Source organism: Macrobrachium nipponense, chromosome 19, assembly GCF_015104395.2.
Source record: "Macrobrachium nipponense isolate FS-2020 chromosome 19, ASM1510439v2, whole genome shotgun sequence".
Classification (NCBI taxonomy): Eukaryota; Metazoa; Arthropoda; class Malacostraca; order Decapoda; family Palaemonidae; genus Macrobrachium; species Macrobrachium nipponense.
The window spans coordinates 23,153,224-23,174,414 of NC_061088.1; the positions used below are offsets into that span (position 1 = coordinate 23,153,224).

A 21,191-nucleotide genomic window follows, 5' to 3' on the forward strand; every position below is an offset into this window, starting at 1 on the left:
TCATCAGGGTGTGGGAGGGGCCATGTTTGATTAGGACTTGCCTCACTGGAACATGTAAAAATGAGATTCCTGATGGTGTCTTCAGAAGGTTGGCAAATTTATTGCCTTGCCATTTTAGTCTTTCATGTCTCTTGATCACATGTTTAAATGTGGACATCTGAATATATTTTGCCTTTATGTATTGGTGAGTACAATAAGCCATGTTTCAATTCTAAGAATAATGCATGGTCTTAGATTTAGATTTTAAATTTAGTCTTGCAAGTTTAAAGTTTTAAACTTTTTTACTCCTTATCCACCTGAGAATCTAAAGGCCTGTCCACACGAGCGGGCCTGATCGGCGTGCTCCGGGGTTGACGGGTAAATTCTGGCGGGCTTACTCATGAATGTTGTCCACACAGGTGAGGCGATGGAGAGGTGGGCGTACCCGACGATGCCAGTGGTGTGTTCTGTGCGGTACGATAAACATGGTGCCTACCGCAAAGAAGAAGATATTGTAGCATGATAATTGCTTTGAGTGTGATGAAAAAGAAGAGAATAAGGTGCAAAGAATGGCACGGTAAAAGAAATGTATATGGTTAACGTACGTCTGCCAGGGTCGAAGTTCAAGCCATCGGGCACCACCATGGTGATTTTGCTACACGACCCATCGGGCAATTTGACGGTTTGCCCGTCAAGTGTGCCCATCAGAGGGGAAGTCCGCCGATCAGGCCCGATCGTGTGGACAGGCCTTTATGTTCCTTGCTAATCTTAATACCGTAAGCCTGAGGTCAGAGTCTGGTTCAAATCGATGAATGCTAGGGGGATTTCTCTAGCAAGACATTCCTCTCACCTAAAGTGTAATTTGGGCTGATGTAAAAAGGTGTTTTTTTAAGCAAAGCTAATTTTTTTCACTTTAAACAATCCACAAATGGCATCAAATGTTCCACCTCCCAACCCCACTAATTGCTTACAGCTTGGACTTGAAACTATGAGACGTGAGGTTCTAGAATCACCTCAATTGACAGTATGGGTGCACAGAACTGCAGTAGCACACTCAGCACAGCAATCAACCAAACACATTCCAGGGTGATGGATGTATGATAGACAAATTTGGTCACTAGTGTCGGTGTTGGTGACGATTGGCCTTGCCCCTCGACATTTCAAAGACTTGTTCAATGTAGGAAGATGGTCTGGTTAGTCCTTCAATCTTGACACACTAAAGCTGTTTCTGTTCAGCGCTGTCTGTCTATTTACGGACTGGACCATGGGCATAACGGCCATCAACCATACCATTGAAAACATTCCTTCTTGTCCAGTCAGCAGTTTAGCAATGATTGGGTCTGGTCAGTAATTGGATAGGTGACCTGGGAACACTGGATGCTGTTGACATCTAGGAGTCATCTTAGGCATCCATGGTTAGAAATGTTAGGGCTAGTCAGCACTTAGATAAGTGACCTCTTAGGGTACTTCAGATGCTGTTGTTGTTTAGAAGTCTTTCTCATCCATGATTCAAGTCTTGGATGTAACAAACTAGTGCTGACAACTTTTTTTTGGTTCTGACTCAACCAAGAAGTGTCTAGCAGCTCCATTTCTTTTGACTTTTGACTGTATGATCAAATGGACTTACTCCACAGCTGACACTGTAGACAACAATATGTTCTGGGCGAGATTTCGTAAGGTCGGGAATAGGTCCGCCCCTAGCATTCAGGGAGAACCCATCAGACAGGTACTAAGGATGGGAATGCAGTCACAATAGGCCACATTCACCTCCTTTTTATGTTTAGGACACCCCTTAGGTCCTGGAAAGTTTTCCTTTGGTTCTGTGGTGGATGCTCATCAGTCATTAACATCCAGCTCTTGAGGTCAGGTAGCATCTTGTCTAAGGTGTAAAGCTACAAAGAGGTGGTGGTTGTGGAACTGGCCTCCTACCTTCTCTTTTAAACCCTTCTACAGGACGGTTAGCAAACTGCCACGTGCTGAATGGGTGTGCAGGGAGGTGTTCTAGATGGCTGAGTAACCTCACCTGTCTATAATCTAGCTCTTTTTGGATTAATCTCTTAAGCCTTTCTCTAGCAAGGGGAGAGGGACTGACAGTGAACAGCCCGGTTCGTCCAAGTCTATCTTCAAGTCGATGACATTACCTTCCATTTATTCAGAAACCCACAAGTCTGTCAGTTGAACTTCATGCATATTCAACAGATCAGGCATCGGTCTCCTTTCTTTGATCTTACATGACCAGGACAGAGGCCTCAGGTGAGGTGAACTACCAGTCAGCTCAGAGAATTGCTCAGGATCCTCCCACCAAGGAGTAAGTCTCCCATCTGTAAAGATGGAGGGTTTTGTATGCATATAGGAAAGAATGACGAATCTTTTAATTTGCATTTTTCCTAACATACAAACCTGAGGTCTACATAAATGGCCCACCTCTAGCCACCCTTCATTCTGCTTCCTGGGCAAAAGGTAAAGTGAATGTGTACCATCTGGATGGGAGGGATTCCTCCCCTTCCGTTGGTAGCCAACTACCAATTTCTGCCTTGTTTCAAGTTGAATGGCTGGCACCAGCTTGCACTACAAGTAAATCCCATGTGTAAAGACCTCAGTTTTGTATTTTAGGAAAGACCTCAGGTTTGTATTTTAGGAAAAATAAAAAATATTTGAAAAAGTTGTCATTTTTAAACTAGTGTTGTTTGTAAAATCCACATACTCCACAAATATTTCTAAATTTCATCAAGTGGTTTTAAGAAAAGACTACTTTTTATTCATTTTATCTATTTACAAGTTATACAATATAAAACATGCATACAAAATTGAACATTTTACAAAGAATATTAATTATAATACATTAATCATACAAAGTAGTTAAGAAAAAGTGAAATTATTAGCCCTCTGCATGTCGCATGAAGAAATTCTGCAAAAGACAAGGGACAATAAGTTTAGTAAACTTGAGGCACAAAGTTGAATAGATACACAATTTTGAAACTATTTCGTGAACAAAACAGTAAGCCTAAATTTCTCAATTTCTCTGTGAAAAGTGTCCAGAATTCCAAGTGCTTTTATAAATTCCATGGTAATTCATTCTTTAGCTTGTGCCTAAAAAGCAGGGTTATAGTGCTGATGAATAAATCTCAATTATACTTCACCTTTACAAATGGAATAACATTGACAGTTGACAAGCCAAGTGATCGAGCCAAAACAAATGGAAGGGCTTTTGTTGAGTAAAGACGATATAAGCCATCTATGGATGCCATGGTGGCTATATTGTGCTTCTGGCGTTGGCTTTCATACCTGTACAATTCTCGTTCGTCACCTGTGGAATTAAAGAGGAAAAAACTACAATCTGTCTACACAAGGAACACTGTGTTTGCCTGAGACAAGGTATACCTCTACTTTAGCAAGAACATAGAAAATATCATCTAATCCTCTGCTGCCCAAGCATACATCAAATTTGAAACCGCAATAATAAAAAAAAAATTAAAAAAAAAAAATTAAGATTGAATTTTTTCTATTAATACAAACTATACAAACCCTGAAGTAGCTCTTTAGAGTGTCTTCAGTGGACAGCTGATTGGTTGCTTAAGCTTGTTAGCAAGTTGACTAGTAAAGTGGTAGGAGGACAAGTGGGAGGGAGTACTTACCCACACTCAACTCTCTGTAGACCCTCACTTTTCCTCCCACTAAAGGAACAATGTTTGTGACTTTTATACAAAAAACTCACTCTTTAGGTAGGAGGCTGTCTCAGAAAACATGAATGGTGTTCCCATGACCACCACGAAATTTCAGCATCTTGGTCACAAGCATTAGCAGGGAAAGGGTGAACTCTGCAAAATCATACAAAGGTTGAGGCACTGAGACAGTTTGGTACTTTTATTAAACCTTGCTCAATTCCTATTTTCAGAAGAATTATGTCCTTCCCATTTATATGTATGCGAGGTCCAGGTTGATACTGATCAGCAACATATTTCACAAACTTGCCCAAAAGTGACGTATATTACATGCTCCTACCCCTGAAACAAAGGTAAGGGGAGAAGTCTATTTTAAGGTAAAAGCATTCATACAGAACACTCCAATGAGTAATTCTCCTGCCTCAAGACAGACAAGTGTGCTCTTAATTTGTGGCATCTGTAATCAAAGAGAGGAGAGAGACATTCTACCATCAACAACACTGACCATACACTAACCCCCCGAAAATCCATGTGCTAGACTAGATACAAGAGACCACGAAGCTGGCCTATGCATTTACCTTATGCAAAGGCTAATGGAATAACAGTTCTGAGGGCAGATCCTTATCTGTATCTTACTGCTAAGGGGCTAAATGGGAACTTGAGTGAGATTATAGAAAACAAGTCGCATCTAAAACCACAGATGTAAGGTCATAGAGTAGCAACTCAAACCAAGGACAAGATGCCATGCCCTTCAGCCAGGAGACAACCCTTATGGTTCCAGTTAGGAAGAAACCACTCTTATCCCCTGTGACAGAAGATGGGGTACTTTCTGGTAAACAATCCTCCAAGGAACACTAAGTATTTAACATCTCTGACACTACCCTGCAAGATAGGGCTCTTGCTTTAGCTTCTGATTACTCTCCAACTATGAGGTACAAACAACTCCATAGACTGGTTACTTAAGCAGATGGAGCTGGAAGAGAGGGCCATGAGGGATGGGGGGCATACAGATCTAAATGAAGAATGAAGTCGCTTGTCTTAAGATATTAACACAGAACAAGAAATTTCCCAAACTTATTCAGAAGCACTGACTTATCCAACAGGAAAAACTAACTAAAGAAGCCCACAGTATGAGGACTAGGGTTTGTGTGTGCAGCATAGCCCTAATCTCTTCTTGCAGGGCCAGGGTGCAGATGATCCTGGAGGTTAAACTAGTAATGTATATAAAGGGTATAGGCCCTTGGGCCCTATTGCTATCCATGGCAGGCTAAGGCGCCTCTACTGAAGCATAAGGGAAGTCATGTTAACTGGGCAAGGTGAAGCTTCAGAGATAGTCATGTCAAATGTACAGAACACAGAGGGCTGTGCATTGGCCCAGGAAGATGCAGGTGTAAACTGGCATGTTGTATACTACTGTCTTCTTCCACCCAGAACTATAAATAGAACTGGACTTGCTAGTTGGCAACCAACCCTGCTGTGCATGGGTGACCAGTCACATGTCACTGAGAACCATGCAAGCACAGATTTTCTTAAACCCATGAAGAGAACAGACAAGCAAGGGAAGAGCCCAGGTCAGTTATCCCCACCTGAGATGTCTGGGCAAGCAACTGAGCATGAGTAGGCTCATGAATAGGGTCATGAGCAAGCGCATGAACTTAGTCCTTACCTTCCTCATGAAGCACCTTTCCTGTGAATGGGAATGATGACTATTATATTTCTTAAAGGTAAAAAGGTGCTGATGTGAGGCCCTGTATGACTTTGGCAGTTAAATGCTTTTAGTCCCTCTTCCTCCCCCTTCTAAAGGTTGAGATCAGGAAATTCAGAAGGAGCCAGAGAACAAATAAGCATTGGTTAAGTAAGTAAATCTGCACTTTCTTGCCTCACTCCTTTTAACCCTTTCTTCCAACTTGTCTACTACTGCAGAAGGTATAAGCTTTTCAACCAACTCATCTACTACTGCAGAGACACTGTCAAGGCAAGACTCCTCACAGGTTAGGAATTAAGTAGCAGCAAGGCCTGTTGCTAAAGCAGGGAAGGGAACCAGAAAACACTACAAACAGCAACAAGGGAATGGGGATGGATGGTCTCCAAACAGACTGATAGATAGCCAAAGAGTCTGGGAACATCAGAGACAGTTGGTGATGCAAGAGAATGAATGACCCTACGCCTTCCTTATCAAAACAGAGAAAGCAGCTTGGCTAACTATTGATCTCTGATTTTTCTAAAGGCTGGGCCACCTGGCGACAATGACGAGTGTGACGAGAAGTTGGAATGACTGGTGCCACACTGCTGTCTGGTAAAACTGACGAGGTTCTCTTGGATTACCATAACTCCTTATCACACTCTGCCACTGCAAAGGTGACCAAGCATGACAAAACATAGCAAAAGATCCTTCGAATACTCTGACCCTTGCAATAAGAACAAAAAATATGAGAAACAGCTTTCTAGGACAATATAGTGGCCACAAATGCATTCTCATACAGGAAATCTATGCTGTTCTTACAATGTTACTACATAATCTAAACCAGTCATCCATCTTGTAGACCAAAATAATAAGTTCATTAGCTACCATTATCAAAATCTTGATAAGAAGGCAGTGTTAACAATACCTAAGTAGGACGACATCTTGACTCAATGGCAGCAAAGAAAAAGCTAGGGTGGGTACTCCTTTCTCACTCGCCTAATTACTACCATTCTTCTACCTTAACATGCTACAATGAAAGAATCAGTTGTCGCCAACAACATCCTATTATTAAAACCTTAGGTAAGTATTCTTGTAGGAACAAATTTTATCACGCATGACACACAAACTAGGATATCCCCCCCCAGCAAATTTCAAGCAAGATGAAATTAACGAACTAAAACATGTAAGTCTTTACCCTGACAGCCTAAGATCTTATTTAGCTTCCATTAAAATTTAATAAATTAAGCTATAGTATATAAAAAACTGATGAGAAAAAAATGGACAAAATTAATTAACTTTATATTTAATACTTGCTAATGATTATTCTCCCTATAAATACTAGTCACTTGAAGTCATCTATTGTTTATAAGGAATAAAATCACATTCAGCTTGCCATAGTAGTAACTAACTACCTATATCGCTACCATTTATGACTGAGTTTTCAAGTGTAAGTCAAAAGACAAGATACATCACCAAACCCTAGGTTTACACCTTGTCCAGCCAAAGGGTGAACTCTATGAGCAGCATCACTGAAAATAAAAAAAATTAAACCTAGAGTTCATAAAACTTTGGACTATGTATTTGCTCTTCAAACAACAAAATAGCTACATCTCTTCTAACCATCATAGAGCAACTAAAATGTTTAAGATATCTGCATCTTGCCCAAAAGTGGAAATCTAGCTTTAAAAAAAAGGAAACAGGAGGTAAATACTGAAGGATATTAAAATTCAGCCTAAAAATCATGGAAATACAGGTGATTTGTTATTGAAAATAAGCACAAACCTTTTGTTTCCATTATTTTTGAGCTGGGTTTTCTATTTTGGTTTGATGCACAGATATTTGTGAATTTACTAGCTGCATAGAGTCCCCAGTAGAGTTTACTGGCTACAAGGGAAGACCCTACTTAACTACATTTGCAAACCATTCCAAAGCCTCGGAGGCTGAGTAATCCTATTAAAGTAATAGGCTGAAGTAATCTTATTAAATATCTTCAAATATGTGTATATACAAAATAAAAACTTTTATTTAAGCCACTACATTGAACAAAGTACTTACTTTCTCCATACAAAGTCACTATTTGGGAAAAGTTGGTAATGGGAATCTGAGAACTTCCTTTCAAAGATTGACAGTATTTTCCATGGTCTTAATACCTACAAGTTGCCAGCTCAAAACAGGAAAAGATTTAAGAGAGTAAGGAATAACTCCAAGTTATCACCATGAACAAGAAAATATTCCAATTGTAGGTTTAGCTAATCGCCAAGCACTCAAAAGGAGAGAATTGTGTAAGTAGGTAGATGTTGACGAGTTGAGCTTAGTGCATACCAATCCAAAAGTAAACATTTTTAATTAATTTGTATTTTTCATAGCTAACAAACCTATGGTCTTAATGTAAGGATAAACTTCTGGTGCCAGCTGGAAACCACATCTAAAACTGTAGAACAAGGAATAGGTGGCAATGGCGTTTGGCCTATTGGATGAGACCTTCTCTTACCCACTGACGTGATGAATTGAGTTTTTTCCTTGCCGCCTTGCTGGTAGGACTTGCTGCTGCCCTTCCTAATGAAGCTGGTGTTTTCCTTCTCTTTTTGCCTGTGTTTTCTTCCATTTGATTTCTTGTACATAATGTGAAAAGTGCTATATTGTGCATTTGTGCTAGTTTTGCTTTTGAAATTGCAAACCCAAAACTCATATAAGCCACCCAATCCTAAGCCTCAGAGAAAATGTCCTAGGGTTAATAACTACCCCTTGTCTCATTTTCTTGCCTCATTTGACACTGACCCTCATTCAACTTACAACAGATGCAGACTAATTTATGTACTGTTACTAATCCTTGTTCTGAGTGTCATTTTTGACTCCTGAGCAGTGGAAGATCTTTGCCAAGAAGATGCAACATAGGAAGAAGTTGGAGGTGCCATCTTGGGAAGGGTTTTCTCCTCCTATGATGGCAGTTTCTAAGTGCCCTCCTTGTTCCACCTCTTCCGTCCAGACCTCCTCCAGTTGCTTTTACATTGAATGTACAAGTGTAGCCATGTGACAGTAATGTTTCTAAGGTAAATGAAGTCTGATTTATGACTAAAAATATGAACATTTCCCTTTAAAATTTAAAGATACACACTGATGTCTTAATACTTGTACTAATGCTAGCACTGGTTACATTTCAACTCTTAAACTTACGGTATCATGAATTAAAAAAAAAAAAGCCTTAAAAAAAGTTAACATACCCAATTAATACTACTCTGGGTCTAACATAGTGGACTGCATGTCCTAAACCCAAAGGGAAAGCTCCTCTGGAATTAGAAACAATGCCCCCAATACCAGGTGGAAGCTGTCGATAATCTGACCCTTGTCCTGGTGCTACTGTGTTTAAGAGGTTCATCCACCTTTCATGAATTTTCTGGACAACTGGGTCACTTGCACTTTCATCCCACTGCAAAATAACAAAGGAATATTTAGTTTAAAAGACAAAAATCCACTGTTTAAGCACAGTAATGTAGTCAGTCTGTCAAACTAATATCCACGCTACTATTAACCAATTTCATGAGTTTTAAACTGTCAAACCTTCTAAGCTATTTTTTGTTTTCCTTGAAAATAAGTTGCAATTGTTAAAACAAAATATTGCAAAAAATTTGGCTGTATGATTAAGTTGCTATTTCTGAGTCTCATTAATTTGCAATTAAAAATTATAAGTCCATCATAGTGAATACTTATTCAAATTCATACTGGAATAAAACAATGGAAAACAATGGAGTATCCACCTAGCTTGAGGATACATCCTTTCTTGACACACTGATTTTTAGAATTTTAAAATGACACTGAATAAAAGATGATCAGTGATGGTTATATCTCTTAAATCTTTACTATTTGAGATTTCAAGCCTTCACCTATTCAACAGACCTTTGGCCTGGCCACTCCTTGGCCCTTTACTAGGAAGAGAGAGATTTTTACATATAAAGAAACCTTATACGTATATGAAATTGTATCTTATTACTAATAAACAAATAAAATTATAACAAAATTAACTTCTGCAAATCTGTCTCTTGTGTCCCGAATTATTATTATTAATAGGGGTTAGTTTTTTCCAGACCTCTGAGTCTCAAGTAGACTCTTCTCGGGCTGGTTTCTCAGGGATCAATCCTGAGAAAGAAAGAAAGAAAGAAAGAAAAAGAAAATAAGAAAGAAAAAAAAAACAAAAAAACTAGACTTTATTGAGAAACCCTCGTATTTAAAAAATTTATGATTTTATTAATTGAAAAATAAAAAATCCTGCTTTCCGCAAGAATATTTTTCATTTCCGAACTCCGCAGATAAATAGATCTTTCCTGGGTCCAATTTGGGCACTCAACAAGCAAATGTTGTACTGTCATGGGTGTTTGACATCTGTTACATTTCACTGGGTCAGCATGTGGTGTTGACATCAAGTGACCATGTGAGATCTTGTGTGTCCTATACGTAGCCTTGCTAGGATCACCTCTTTTGCTCTTTCCTCCTGTGAGGATGTTCTCCATGCATAGACTCTTGTGTCCCGAAGGTCTGTTCTCATTGTGAAAAGTATACTTTTTCTGGCTCTTACTTTTCAGCTAGCTAAATCTTCTCTTAGTAATTCTAATGCTTCTCATGTTAATTGAGGCATGTTATTTGTATAACTCATGGAAGACAGTTAAACACAAAAATATTGTCCCTCAAGTTCAAATTCCCAATCATAACTACAGTCCTACTGCAATATTGTCTACAACAATAAGTTAAGAGGCTACTAATATTTACACAAGAGAACAGTATTCTACGAACCAGTGACAAATTAAAGATCTGAAACTTGTGGCATTATGAACATCACGTACTTAGTTTTCTGACACCATTAGATAAATATTTTAAGTTTTGTGAAAGGGCAGCCCTGGAATCAAAGGTGAACCACCATGTATTTCAGTAAAACAAAAGCAACAATACAAAAAGCCTCTTATGGAATGTTAGAAGGGTGTAAGATCAGCCCATCAATCCAGCCTCATACCACTTTTAACTGAAACTCTTAAACCGTCTTACGCCGGAGCCCTAAAAATCAAACGTCTCCCGTATGCCGGGCCCTGGTTTGGAGTGAGCGCGGAAGTGGAAAAAATAATTTTTTCAAAAAATTACAGCGCGCGTACTTTTGAAGATTAAGAGTTCATTTTTGGCTCCTTTTTTTGTCATTGCCTGAAGTTTAGAATGCAACCATCAGAAATGAAAAATAATATCATTATCATATGTAAATAATGCGATATATGGTAGCAAAAAAAAAATTCGATTACATAAATTGTATTCAAATCACGCTGTGCAGAAAACGGTCAAAGCTAACCAGTTACTTTTTTTTGCGTTGTATTGTACACTAAATTGCAATCATTTTGATATATATACATTGTAAAACAATAAAAGCAACACCGGAAAAATATTATCACAAAATGATGGACGAATTCGTAACGAGCGGACGTAAAAAAATGTTATTTTAAAAAATTCACCGTAATTCTAAATAATGTTCTAGAGACTTCCAATTTGTTTCAAAATTAAGACAAATGATTGAATATTACGATACTGTAAGAGTTTTAGATTAGAATTGCAGATTTCGACCATTTCGGACGAGTTAAATTTGACCGAATGTCGAAATTTTAATATATATATTTTTTTATATGGACATATTTCGAAGATGGAAAAAGCTACAACCTTCAATTATTTTTTTATTGTATTTTTCATGAATTTGCGCACATTTTGACATATGAAACTCTATAAAAAGGCTAATATGAAAAGGAGCAAAATATTAGGATAATGCCATGTACGTATTTCGGAGACTGCGGCCGCGAATCGGCGCGCTGGAGTGAAGGTAAATATATTTTTCAAAAATTCACCATAAATCACAATATTGTTTTTAGAGACTTCAAATTTGTTTCAAAATGAAGAAAAAATGACAGAATATTACTAGGCCGTAAGAGTTTTAGCTTACAATTGCGTTTTTTCAACTATTTCGGTAGAGTCAAATTTGACCGAACCGAACGTGGTTTTTTTTCTATTTATCGGTTGATTTGTTTTATATGCAATATTCATTTGCCAAAAAAAGAGAAAAGCTACAACCTTCAATCATTTTTAGTTGTATTCTACATGAAAGTACGCACATTTTCATATATAAAACTTTACGTAACAGCTAATTTTAAATGGTGCAAACATTTCGACAATCGCACAAAAAAATTCTGATTTTTTCGAAGTTACCGCGCGAACGTAATGTTTTTTTTTTCATAAATTCACCATAAATCGAAATATTGTGCTAGAGACTTCCAAGTCGTTGCAAAAGAAGGTAAATGATTGAATATTACTAGAATATAAGAGTTTTTAGCTTACAATTGCGTTTTTCGACCATTTCGGTAGAGTCAAAGTTGACCGAAAGTTGAAATTTTTGCACTTAACGTTATTTATATGAAAATATTTCAAAACTGATAAAAGCTACAACCATGGGTTGTTTTTTGTTGTATTGTGCATGAAATTGCGCACATTTTCATATATAAAAACTTTATGTAACGGCAAATTTAAAAAGGGTGCACACATTAGGACAATCGCACGAAAAAATTTATCGGAAGAGTTATCGCACGAACGTAGGAAAAGTTTTTTCATAAATTCACCATAAATCGAAATATTGTGCTAGAGACGTCCAATTTTGTTGCAAAATGAAGGCAAATGATTGAATATTACTATAATGTAAGAGTTTTAGCTTACAATTGCGTTTCTCGACCATTTCTGTAGAGTCAAAGTTGACCGAAGGTTTGAAATTTTTGCACTTATCGTTATTTATATGAAAATATTTCAAAACTGATAAAAGCTACAATCTTTTTTTAGTTCAGAGTATTTTTTAGTTGTATTGTGCATGAAATTGCGCACATTTTCATATATAATACTTCATGTAAAGGATAATTTAAAATGGTGCAATAATTATTGGCAAAGTGACGAAATAATTTCCGAGATGTGTCACTGATACTTTTTTAGTGCGATAAGAAAGAAATTCGCGCTTGCGCGCCTGCGTAGCGATTGTAAACAAAACAACGCCTTGATCGTGAACTCCCAGCATCCCCAAGGCGCGTGATACAAAGTTTTCGGCTGGTAGGCCTATAAGTATTTTTCCGCGAATTTTTACAAAAAAAACTTTTTTGAGCCGACGTATGATACGTCCAATCGGCATACGGGAGACATTTTGACTCGACGTTAATACGTCCAATCGGCGTAAGAGGGTTTAATTATCTATTCCTGATGTCTGTTAAAACAAGCTGCACATTCACCACCCACCAATTAGAGGAGGCAGTACCTACAAATAGAATAGCATCATCTGCATCTCACTTAAGCTATTTTCTTACCCCCCCAATTACTACAAGATTAATATCAACACAGGTCACTACTCCAGGAAATACTCCAAGAAGAAATAGCTGGAGGTTGATAAAAACATTCACGACAATGATTCCCCTTGACAATCTTTTAGAAAAATGGTTGGTGAGATCAAGTACTCAACCTTCAATATTTTAAGTTATACATCTTATATTTTAAAAGGTTTAGCTTTAGGATCAAGCAAGTCAAAAGCAGCACTAAAACTGATATAAGCAAATCCTAATTCATTCAGTATCAAAGGTTCACTGTTTGCATATTAGCTGTCAAGAACAAACTGCCTTAAATACAAGGTTATTGTGTTTATGTGTGTAAAGATCAACATTTCTGAAAAATAAGAAAACACATATTGTCAGCAACTAGAAACAGAACAGTAAGACTGCAATCCTATATAAAGAAAACAGGGCAATAATAATAAGCCTTGAATTCAGTTTACTTGTACTTGGTTATCAATACAAGTATTTATAGCCCTAATTTAAGTATCAATCCAGCAATAAAACTGAAAATATTTCAGCTATGGCAGTGGATCTCCCAAGAACAGTCCTAAGAATAAATTAATAAAATCATGCAAGCATCATATACATATAAGACAGGTCACACCAGTACAAGGTTATATGGGCTCAAATTTCAGACATTCATTCATTCTTCATATAGGTTGATCACCAAGAAAAATACTATACTCAATCTGTATTTTAAAAAGATATTTGTAACTTTGCAAACTGGACAGGTGACACAATTAGTGATCTGAATAGGAACACAATACTTACTATAGCCCTGTTCAGGGCATCGGTGAAATCCTCTTCTGAGAGTCTCAGCAAAGATTTTGCTTGTTCCTTTGTAGTTGACCATACAAGAGAACTTCTGTTATGTGAAAGCTGAAAAAAACAACATAAATAATATACCCAGATATAGTTTAGTAACTTACATCAATAAAAACTTTTTCCAAACAATTTCAATCCTTTTACAGCTTAAAAGTCATTGCTGGATACAATCATCACCCCTAACTCTGTGATGCAAAGCCATTCATGGCTTTTCAGTACTTTATCTACCACAAATCTTCTAACTCTTCTGGTGAACACAGGACCCCAGCTTACACTACTAAAATCCATTCTCCCAACCCACACCCAGCTCATTCACTTTCATTATTATCTCCTCTGCATGTGGAACTTCAATAATTTCTTACTCCTAATACTGTATTATGTATTAAAAGCTTTACTCTCAATTGACAATATCTTTTGGATATAGTTTCACTATCTTATGATTCACAGATGTATACAGTACCAATACAGATCATACTAGAATTATGTATACTTAATCTTACTTCAGTAAGCAATTTGTCTATTTGATATCCACAAGTTATTCAGCTGACCACTGTTTATTTTGCAATTGTAGTCTTTTCACTAAATATCTGCCTTTATTAAAGTAGTACTTCAGTCTTTCGGAGATAATTTCTTTTGAGTCTCATCTCTCTAGATATTTGATGAATTCTGTTAGGCAAGATTTGTAAATCTTGTGGTGTTTTGATACTAAAATACGAGTAAAAGCATTGACAAGGTATTCCAAGGCTGTTAACTTTCTATTGTTTACTCCAATGTAATATTTTTCTTCTGTTTCTGACCACTTTTTCATTATAAAAATATATGAGGAAGGCTAGGATAGCTACTAAATTATGTTTGGCTGAGAACTTATACACAATCATATATAAAAGAATAGGTCATACTTATTTACACATTACAGCTGTTGAGACTAAATACCTATAAAACTAACAGAAGACATTATTTAATACTCAAACACAAAAAGGTAAAAGATATTACTACTTATAACTTAACTCATGTCTCCATTAATAGATAACCTAGGTGACCCCACATAAATTTTATAATGGATAACAAGTGCCAAGAAATTATACAAATAAATTGCTCTAATTACATTATGAAATGTCAGTGTACCATCAGATTTGTAACACTCGGAAAAAAAGAAACCAATTAAGACTGGTCCTGCCTGGATTTTTACTAGAATGGCCCCCCCCCTATGGGCTACTCTTCCTGGAAAATAATCATAAAGAATTATGGTTGTCTGAAATACATATCAAAACCCAGTTCTTCAACATCTTGGCTTCTTCAAATACAAGTATTTTAGGAAGGATTAAATGTTTAAAAGGAAAGAAATCTTAGTTGAGTTTCTTATAACAAAAAATAAGAGTATGTTTAAGAAAAGCCATCACTCTTCTGCCTCGTACGTGATTATCAATGTTAATGCCACAACGGTCCAATCACTCTCTTCATGTAAAAAGATTATGTAAATTACATTTACTTTGGTCAAATTTTGTAATGATGATGGTTTTTTAAGTCTCCTGAGCACCATTTATATTGAATTAAGAAAATTTAGTTCAAACTGTGTCAACAATTTCATTACGCTTGAACTAGAGATGCTTAAATAATTTGAAAAGAAATAAGAAAAAAAAATGGTACTATTTGTTCTTCCAAACCCATTTATCATAAATAGCCTTATTCCATGTGAATGGCTAGCCACACCAACCTGAGAGCTCTTGAAAGAAAAAAGGTTCCACTGTGTATCCCAAAGATTATTAACTCTCAGTCATTACTGTGATGCTTTATTTTTTCAATCAGTCAATTTTTCTCTTTAACTTTTCTAGTGTTCAAGATTTTAAGCCAGAACCAAGGAAAGTTAAGATTTCTTATAACAAGATTCATTCATCCTTGTCTATATGCAAGTTGCCCCTTTGAACTGAAAGCCTCCATTCCCTAGAAAAGCTATCTTTGCTTCCATTGGCTGTCCTGAATTTAACCCCCACAGGGAAAATCCGGATTGGGGGCAGGGCTCACCGGGAGAAATTTTAAAAGGGGGCAGGTACCCAGCGGCTCGCTCTCAGAAGCACCTCAGAACTAGGAGAGCTCAGAAACTCCTGCTACCTTGCCCTGCAGATACCACTTCACCCCTTTCTGCTCCCCCTGCCTCCTCTGGAGAATTCCACAGAAATATCAGCAGATAAGAAGACTACCAAGCCCAGGATTTCCAGGTACTGTGAAAGTAAATTCCAGTTCAGCCAGGGAATTGTTTTGCCTTTTGTCTGTATTTCATTTCCATTCTTCCAAGGGGACTTTCCCTCTCCTTTGTTTAGCTTCTCACTCCCCCAATCTTAGTTCAATGCTGTGATTACTCCCCTAGTGATACTAGTAAACATCCCCTAGTTATTTCCAGCAATGTAATAGTTCCTTCTGCAAACTCCCAGTCATTTTCATTCCCTCTGAGCAGATTGTAAATTTTTTTGATTGAAAGAAAGTAGTGTGTTACGCTCGCCCACGTGTTCCCTCGCCTCATTACTTACGCTAGGATACAATCTCTTTGCAGACAAACACCGTGCCTGATTGTGGGAGAATTTGGGAACCCTTTGGAATAAGCCTTGCATTTCAATAACCCGGTTGCGCAAAATTCTGAACTCCATGTCTGGTTGCCCCAGCCATGTGTTTCCGGTGGATCGACAATCAACCACCTTATTAGTTCCTGGACCTATGTAAATTAATGTAAATATAATGCATTTAAAACTAAAGTCCAGCTTTTATGTACTTAAATTCCTCCTTCCTCAGTAATATCGGCCTTCTGCCATAGTTTTTTTTCTCTTTTCTTTGTTGTGATCTCTCGTTCCTCCATTCAAGGCCAATTGTTTTTAGTGTTAGATTACATTTTTCAGGAGGGAACGAGCAGTTCAGAACACTAGCTTTATAGAGAATCTACCGTACCTTAATCATACCTTAGTGTACTTGTGTGGGTTCATAATTTGAGCCTTGCAGTTCCTTATTGGAATAGTTTGTGATCACTGATTCCTCTACACACAGCTGCACATGAACAAATGTTATGCATCTGAAATTATAAATGGTGATTCTTCCCACTCTCTCTCTTCTTGTCATGCCATGTTTACATATGACAGGAATAAGCCTGATGAAGCTTCTCCTCCACAAATGCCTCCCTCTCCAAGCAATCTCATGATTCCTTAGGTGGAAATTCCTGTCTCTTTATCACCTGCTCCTTCATTATCCTGCTTTGTTTCTCCTACTTATTTCCTTGCTCTTGTGGTAGTACCTATACCTTCCCCTTCATTGGAGTTCCTTCATTCCTTGTTTCAACTTGAACTTGAACTGTTCCTTTATACACAACTGCTCTGGTGTATACTGCTGCTTAAGTGTAACTGGCTGCCTTTGTGTACCTGACTACCTTCTGAGTACTCTACTGCTCCTGCAAACTCTGTTCCGCTGTACACAGCAGGTAATGTGCACTCAACTATGCCTCAGCACACACTAAATAATCACCAACCAAAGTGATTATGAAGCTCCGTGAGTGGGGCTGTTGAAGTAGCGCTGAATATGCAAGAAAGATCTATCGTCAAGAGCAGAGCATAAGGTAACTGTAGTCTTAACAATAGATTGCAAAGATATCAAGAGAGGATGAAAATCTTGATAAGAACTTTCATCAGGACTGAACATTATGCCTTGAATTCAATATAATTGGTAATAGAAAGTATGTTTTGTGTATAATTAAAGGCATACTTGGCATGAGCACATACAAATTATATTTTGTAATTCTTCAATGTCACATACAGTCAAATATACATATACTAAATAAACACAAATAAAAAGACTTACTGGTAACAAAGCAACTGGTCCAGTGGGTAGAAATCGCTGCCATGCTACAGTATTTTCTTGGGCCTGAAAGGTTGATGAATGCTCAGACACTTTGAATGAGTAAAATCTTTACTTACATCTACTTCATGGGCACCTTTCTTAAAAAAAAACCAACAAACAAACAAACATAAGTCGGGTGATAAACAGTTTAAAAATTCAATGTCTAGAGTTTTTAAAAGCTGATAAAATAACCTTTTTTTCTTTTATTTCCTGACCAAGGTATGCAATTTACTGTTGGTAACTGTATGAGTTAGGTTCTCAAAAACACTGCAATTACTGAAATGCAGATATAAAAATCAGGTTTCCTGGGAAAAGTTAGGGTAGGTTTCTGCAACCTTTTTACACTATAAATTCAAGCTACACTCAAAAGTATTTTACATAAAGATCACTTCCAATACTCAATACTCTTAGTTAATAACTGAAATTGTAAGCTTGTACTCCAAAGTGTAATTAGAAAATCATACATTGATGAAGTCTTAACATTTGTAGACCACAAACCTCCATTGTTGGGTGATAGTAATTATTGGGATACACCCTAGCCTAACCTTCACTAACCGAAAGTGAGGTGCTATCACAACAGTCATCTTGAATTATCTAACTAAGGTCCCTTCTCCCTTAATATTACAATTTTATCCCTCCAAAAATCTAATAAAGAATTTTGCCTTTTCCAAGGCTCTTAATATTTTTGTAAAAATCTAAAACTTTTTTCATGATCATTTTCACAAATAAGTGCAAACAAATGAGATCAAAATCAAGAACAAAACCCCCCTTGCTGAAGGTAATAAAATGTTTCGTCTTAACATAACACATTCTTTTTCTCTCTCTTTTTTTTTTATGGACAGATGTCAAGATGCAACTAAAATAAAGTCTCTTTTAATCTCATTCTCCTTCTCTCTCTAATAAGTTTACTATCTTTTTATTTGTATTCTCTCTCCTGTTTGTACTTATTCTCATTCTTTCTCTACCCCTCAAACATAAAAAATTTAACATACTGCACTATTATTAAAGTATCTAACACCAAAAAATGTTATAAAAATGAGATTTCTAAATCTAAATCCTACCTTCAGTATGTAATACTGAATGACAGTACTTCAGGGTGAGGGATATTGTTAAAAAAGCAATCCCCTACACCTTGGCTATGCCCAAAACAACCAATGGTGGGCTTCTATGGCAGGATAGTGGAGATTGCAGCCAGTTTCACATTATAAAAATCAGCTGCTTCCTCCTCCACACTTGCTATATCAAAAATCAATGAAAGTTGGGGCTAATGACTGTGTTGTGTTTGGATAAATAGTGGCCTAAAACTGGCTTTTAAACTTGAGATTATTCTACCAAGATATCTGAAACCTTAATATTTTTGGAAATCTGGTCAACCATTGAACCCCATTATCTAATTTTGTGCGTGAGCATCAGGGTATTTATGAAGAATTATCCATATTATAGCCATCACTGTTGCTTTCATTATGGCCATCCTTAGCATACAATTCTTCATCTGAAAGCTTGACAGCACACTGAGTTAGAATTGCTGCAATATCATTGCCATCAATCCTTTGAGCTAAACTAATAATACACAGGTATTGCCCATTATTTTTCAATAATTTTCAAACATTTACTGTAACCTGAAACACTCTCCCTCGCATAGTATACATCATCCAGTCACATGAACAAAAAAGTCCATCATTGTGGGGTCAGTTCTCATCCACATGATGACATCCAACACAAAAGTGTTTTAAACAATCCCTTCTCCCAATGGCCTTAACAGCTCTAAAACACACAATCTTTAATAAATGGCAAGCTCTGTGTACCAATGAACTTCATAATAACAGATCAGAAGGAATCACACCTACTGTTGGATCATGTTTTTTTTTATCAAAAAGAGTAACACACTAAAGTAATTTGATCTATTCTTTGAATTCTCCACACTTGTCTGACAATTAGATAATTGATGAATTTCCTACATGACCCAATTACATGCACTATATTCACAGAATGCAAGTCAACACAAACACATATGTGAATCTGAACTTTAACCTACCATGAATTTGAGGTTTTTAAAAAAATAAATGAAATTTTTTTCAGAATGTTTATCATTTTCAATTTATCAATTTTTGAAGGATACCAAGTTATTAGATAAAATTTAAATTTGATTATCAGACAATCTAATAGGGCCAACCCAAAGCACCAGTGATCAGGGTCACTATGCTTCAATGTCATCATTTTCATAAAAACAGAAATACAATCAAAACACATGGCATTTTATAAGAGCAACAAGAAGACACCCTTATTCATAAATAGCCTACCAGAGCAAAGTTAAACTTAGGGTTTGGTTAGAGATGCATTGTACCGTCCCAAGAAATTATTTGACAACTGCACAGTCACTGTGGAAATGTAAAACACAATATGCAACATAAATAAAAGGAATTCATTTTTTAAACATGCAAATAGACAAATCAGAATTGCTGATTATGTTGATAATGGCAGCCAACTATCAATGCTTTTTAAATGTTTCAGAGGTAGAAAGAATCACTAAAACACAAGTAAGCTGTCCTTTATCTTACCCAGTTTACTATCGTCAAGCAATTTAATTTTACTTCATAACAAAAAAGATTTACATAACAGTTTCTAAGCCCCACATACCACCTCTGATAATTGGAGTGGTTGCTAACGATTCCCCATCTGATCATAATCCCAAGACAAATACTGTGTTCCCATTGCTTGTCTTACCAAAGACTTGGCTCCATCAGCACCAATCTGTCAAAAAATTTATAAAATAATTTATGATATAGTATATATATATATAATATATATATATATATATATATATATATATATATATATATACTATATTATATATATATATATATATATATATATATGTATATATATGTGTGTGTGTGAATATATACATACAGTCACCACAAAAAGAAATAGGACCTAACCCATAAGAATCCACCGTAAACATCTGAAATCTATTTGTGTTTCCCACCCTATGATTTGAGCTGAGTTTGTCTGGTGATATCTGGCCACTCTCCTGGGCTAGTGTGTATGGGAGGTGTGTGAATCAGGACTCAGTGCCGACCCAGAAAGCACAGGGAGAGGTTGTTGCTTTGGTTTGCTCTGACCTCAAAACCCACGTAAGTATTGGACTGGAGCACTTCTTGCCTTTTAATTCTTTATATATTCCCTAAATATGGGTCGTGCACACGACTAAGGAGGAGAAAGGCTCGCTATATTACCCTGGAGGCAAGAAAAAGTGCCTATTATGAAGAAATCTGTAGCACGTATTGGCTGAAACAAAGTCAACCATAATGTTGCTGCTGGCTGCGGCTTGCGACCTATGACCCAACGTTGTTCCCCCAAGAAAACCTTATCCTGGATGCCCACAGAGGACTTCCAAGGCCACTGATCATCTTCTAGTGAGAGAACTACATAAAAACCCTCGTCTTACTGCTTCTCAGCTAAAAACAAGTCACCAACCCTGTTAAAAAGATGAAGGACCTCCAGCTGCCCACCCGTCGTGCTGCACGCAAACCTCTTCTGACAAATCGTATGAAGAAAGCTTGACTGAATTTCGCCAAATAATACATCCACAGGACAGCTGATGACTGGAGGAAGGTCATGTGGTCAGATGAATCAACATTCACTGTATTCAGGGCCGTTCTATCACAGTAAGAAGGCCATCTTCGTCAGCAGATTTGACCCTGCCTACACGTTGCCACTGTCAGCACCCCGAATCTGTCAAGATTTGGGGATGTTTCAGTGGTTTAAAAGGCCGTGGAGGAT

The 21,191-nt window shown here is 37.0% G+C and overlaps 1 protein-coding gene across 1 annotated transcript in view; it reads right to left on the reverse strand.

The window, feature by feature from the left end:
* Positions 1 to 2,731: 2,731 nt before the first annotated feature.
* LOC135215076 (ubiquinone biosynthesis monooxygenase COQ6, mitochondrial-like) overlaps positions 2,732 to 21,191 on the reverse strand; it is an 85,871-nt gene continuing 67,411 nt past the window's right edge. The window contains 7 exon segments of the mRNA XM_064249558.1: positions 2,732 to 2,887; positions 3,120 to 3,286; positions 6,738 to 6,774; positions 6,776 to 6,854; positions 8,547 to 8,752; positions 13,479 to 13,586; positions 17,370 to 17,432. Of these exon segments, the coding sequence (XP_064105628.1) occupies positions 2,858 to 2,887; positions 3,120 to 3,286; positions 6,738 to 6,774; positions 6,776 to 6,854; positions 8,547 to 8,752; positions 13,479 to 13,586; positions 17,370 to 17,432 (690 nt within the window). The 3' untranslated portion in view covers positions 2,732 to 2,857.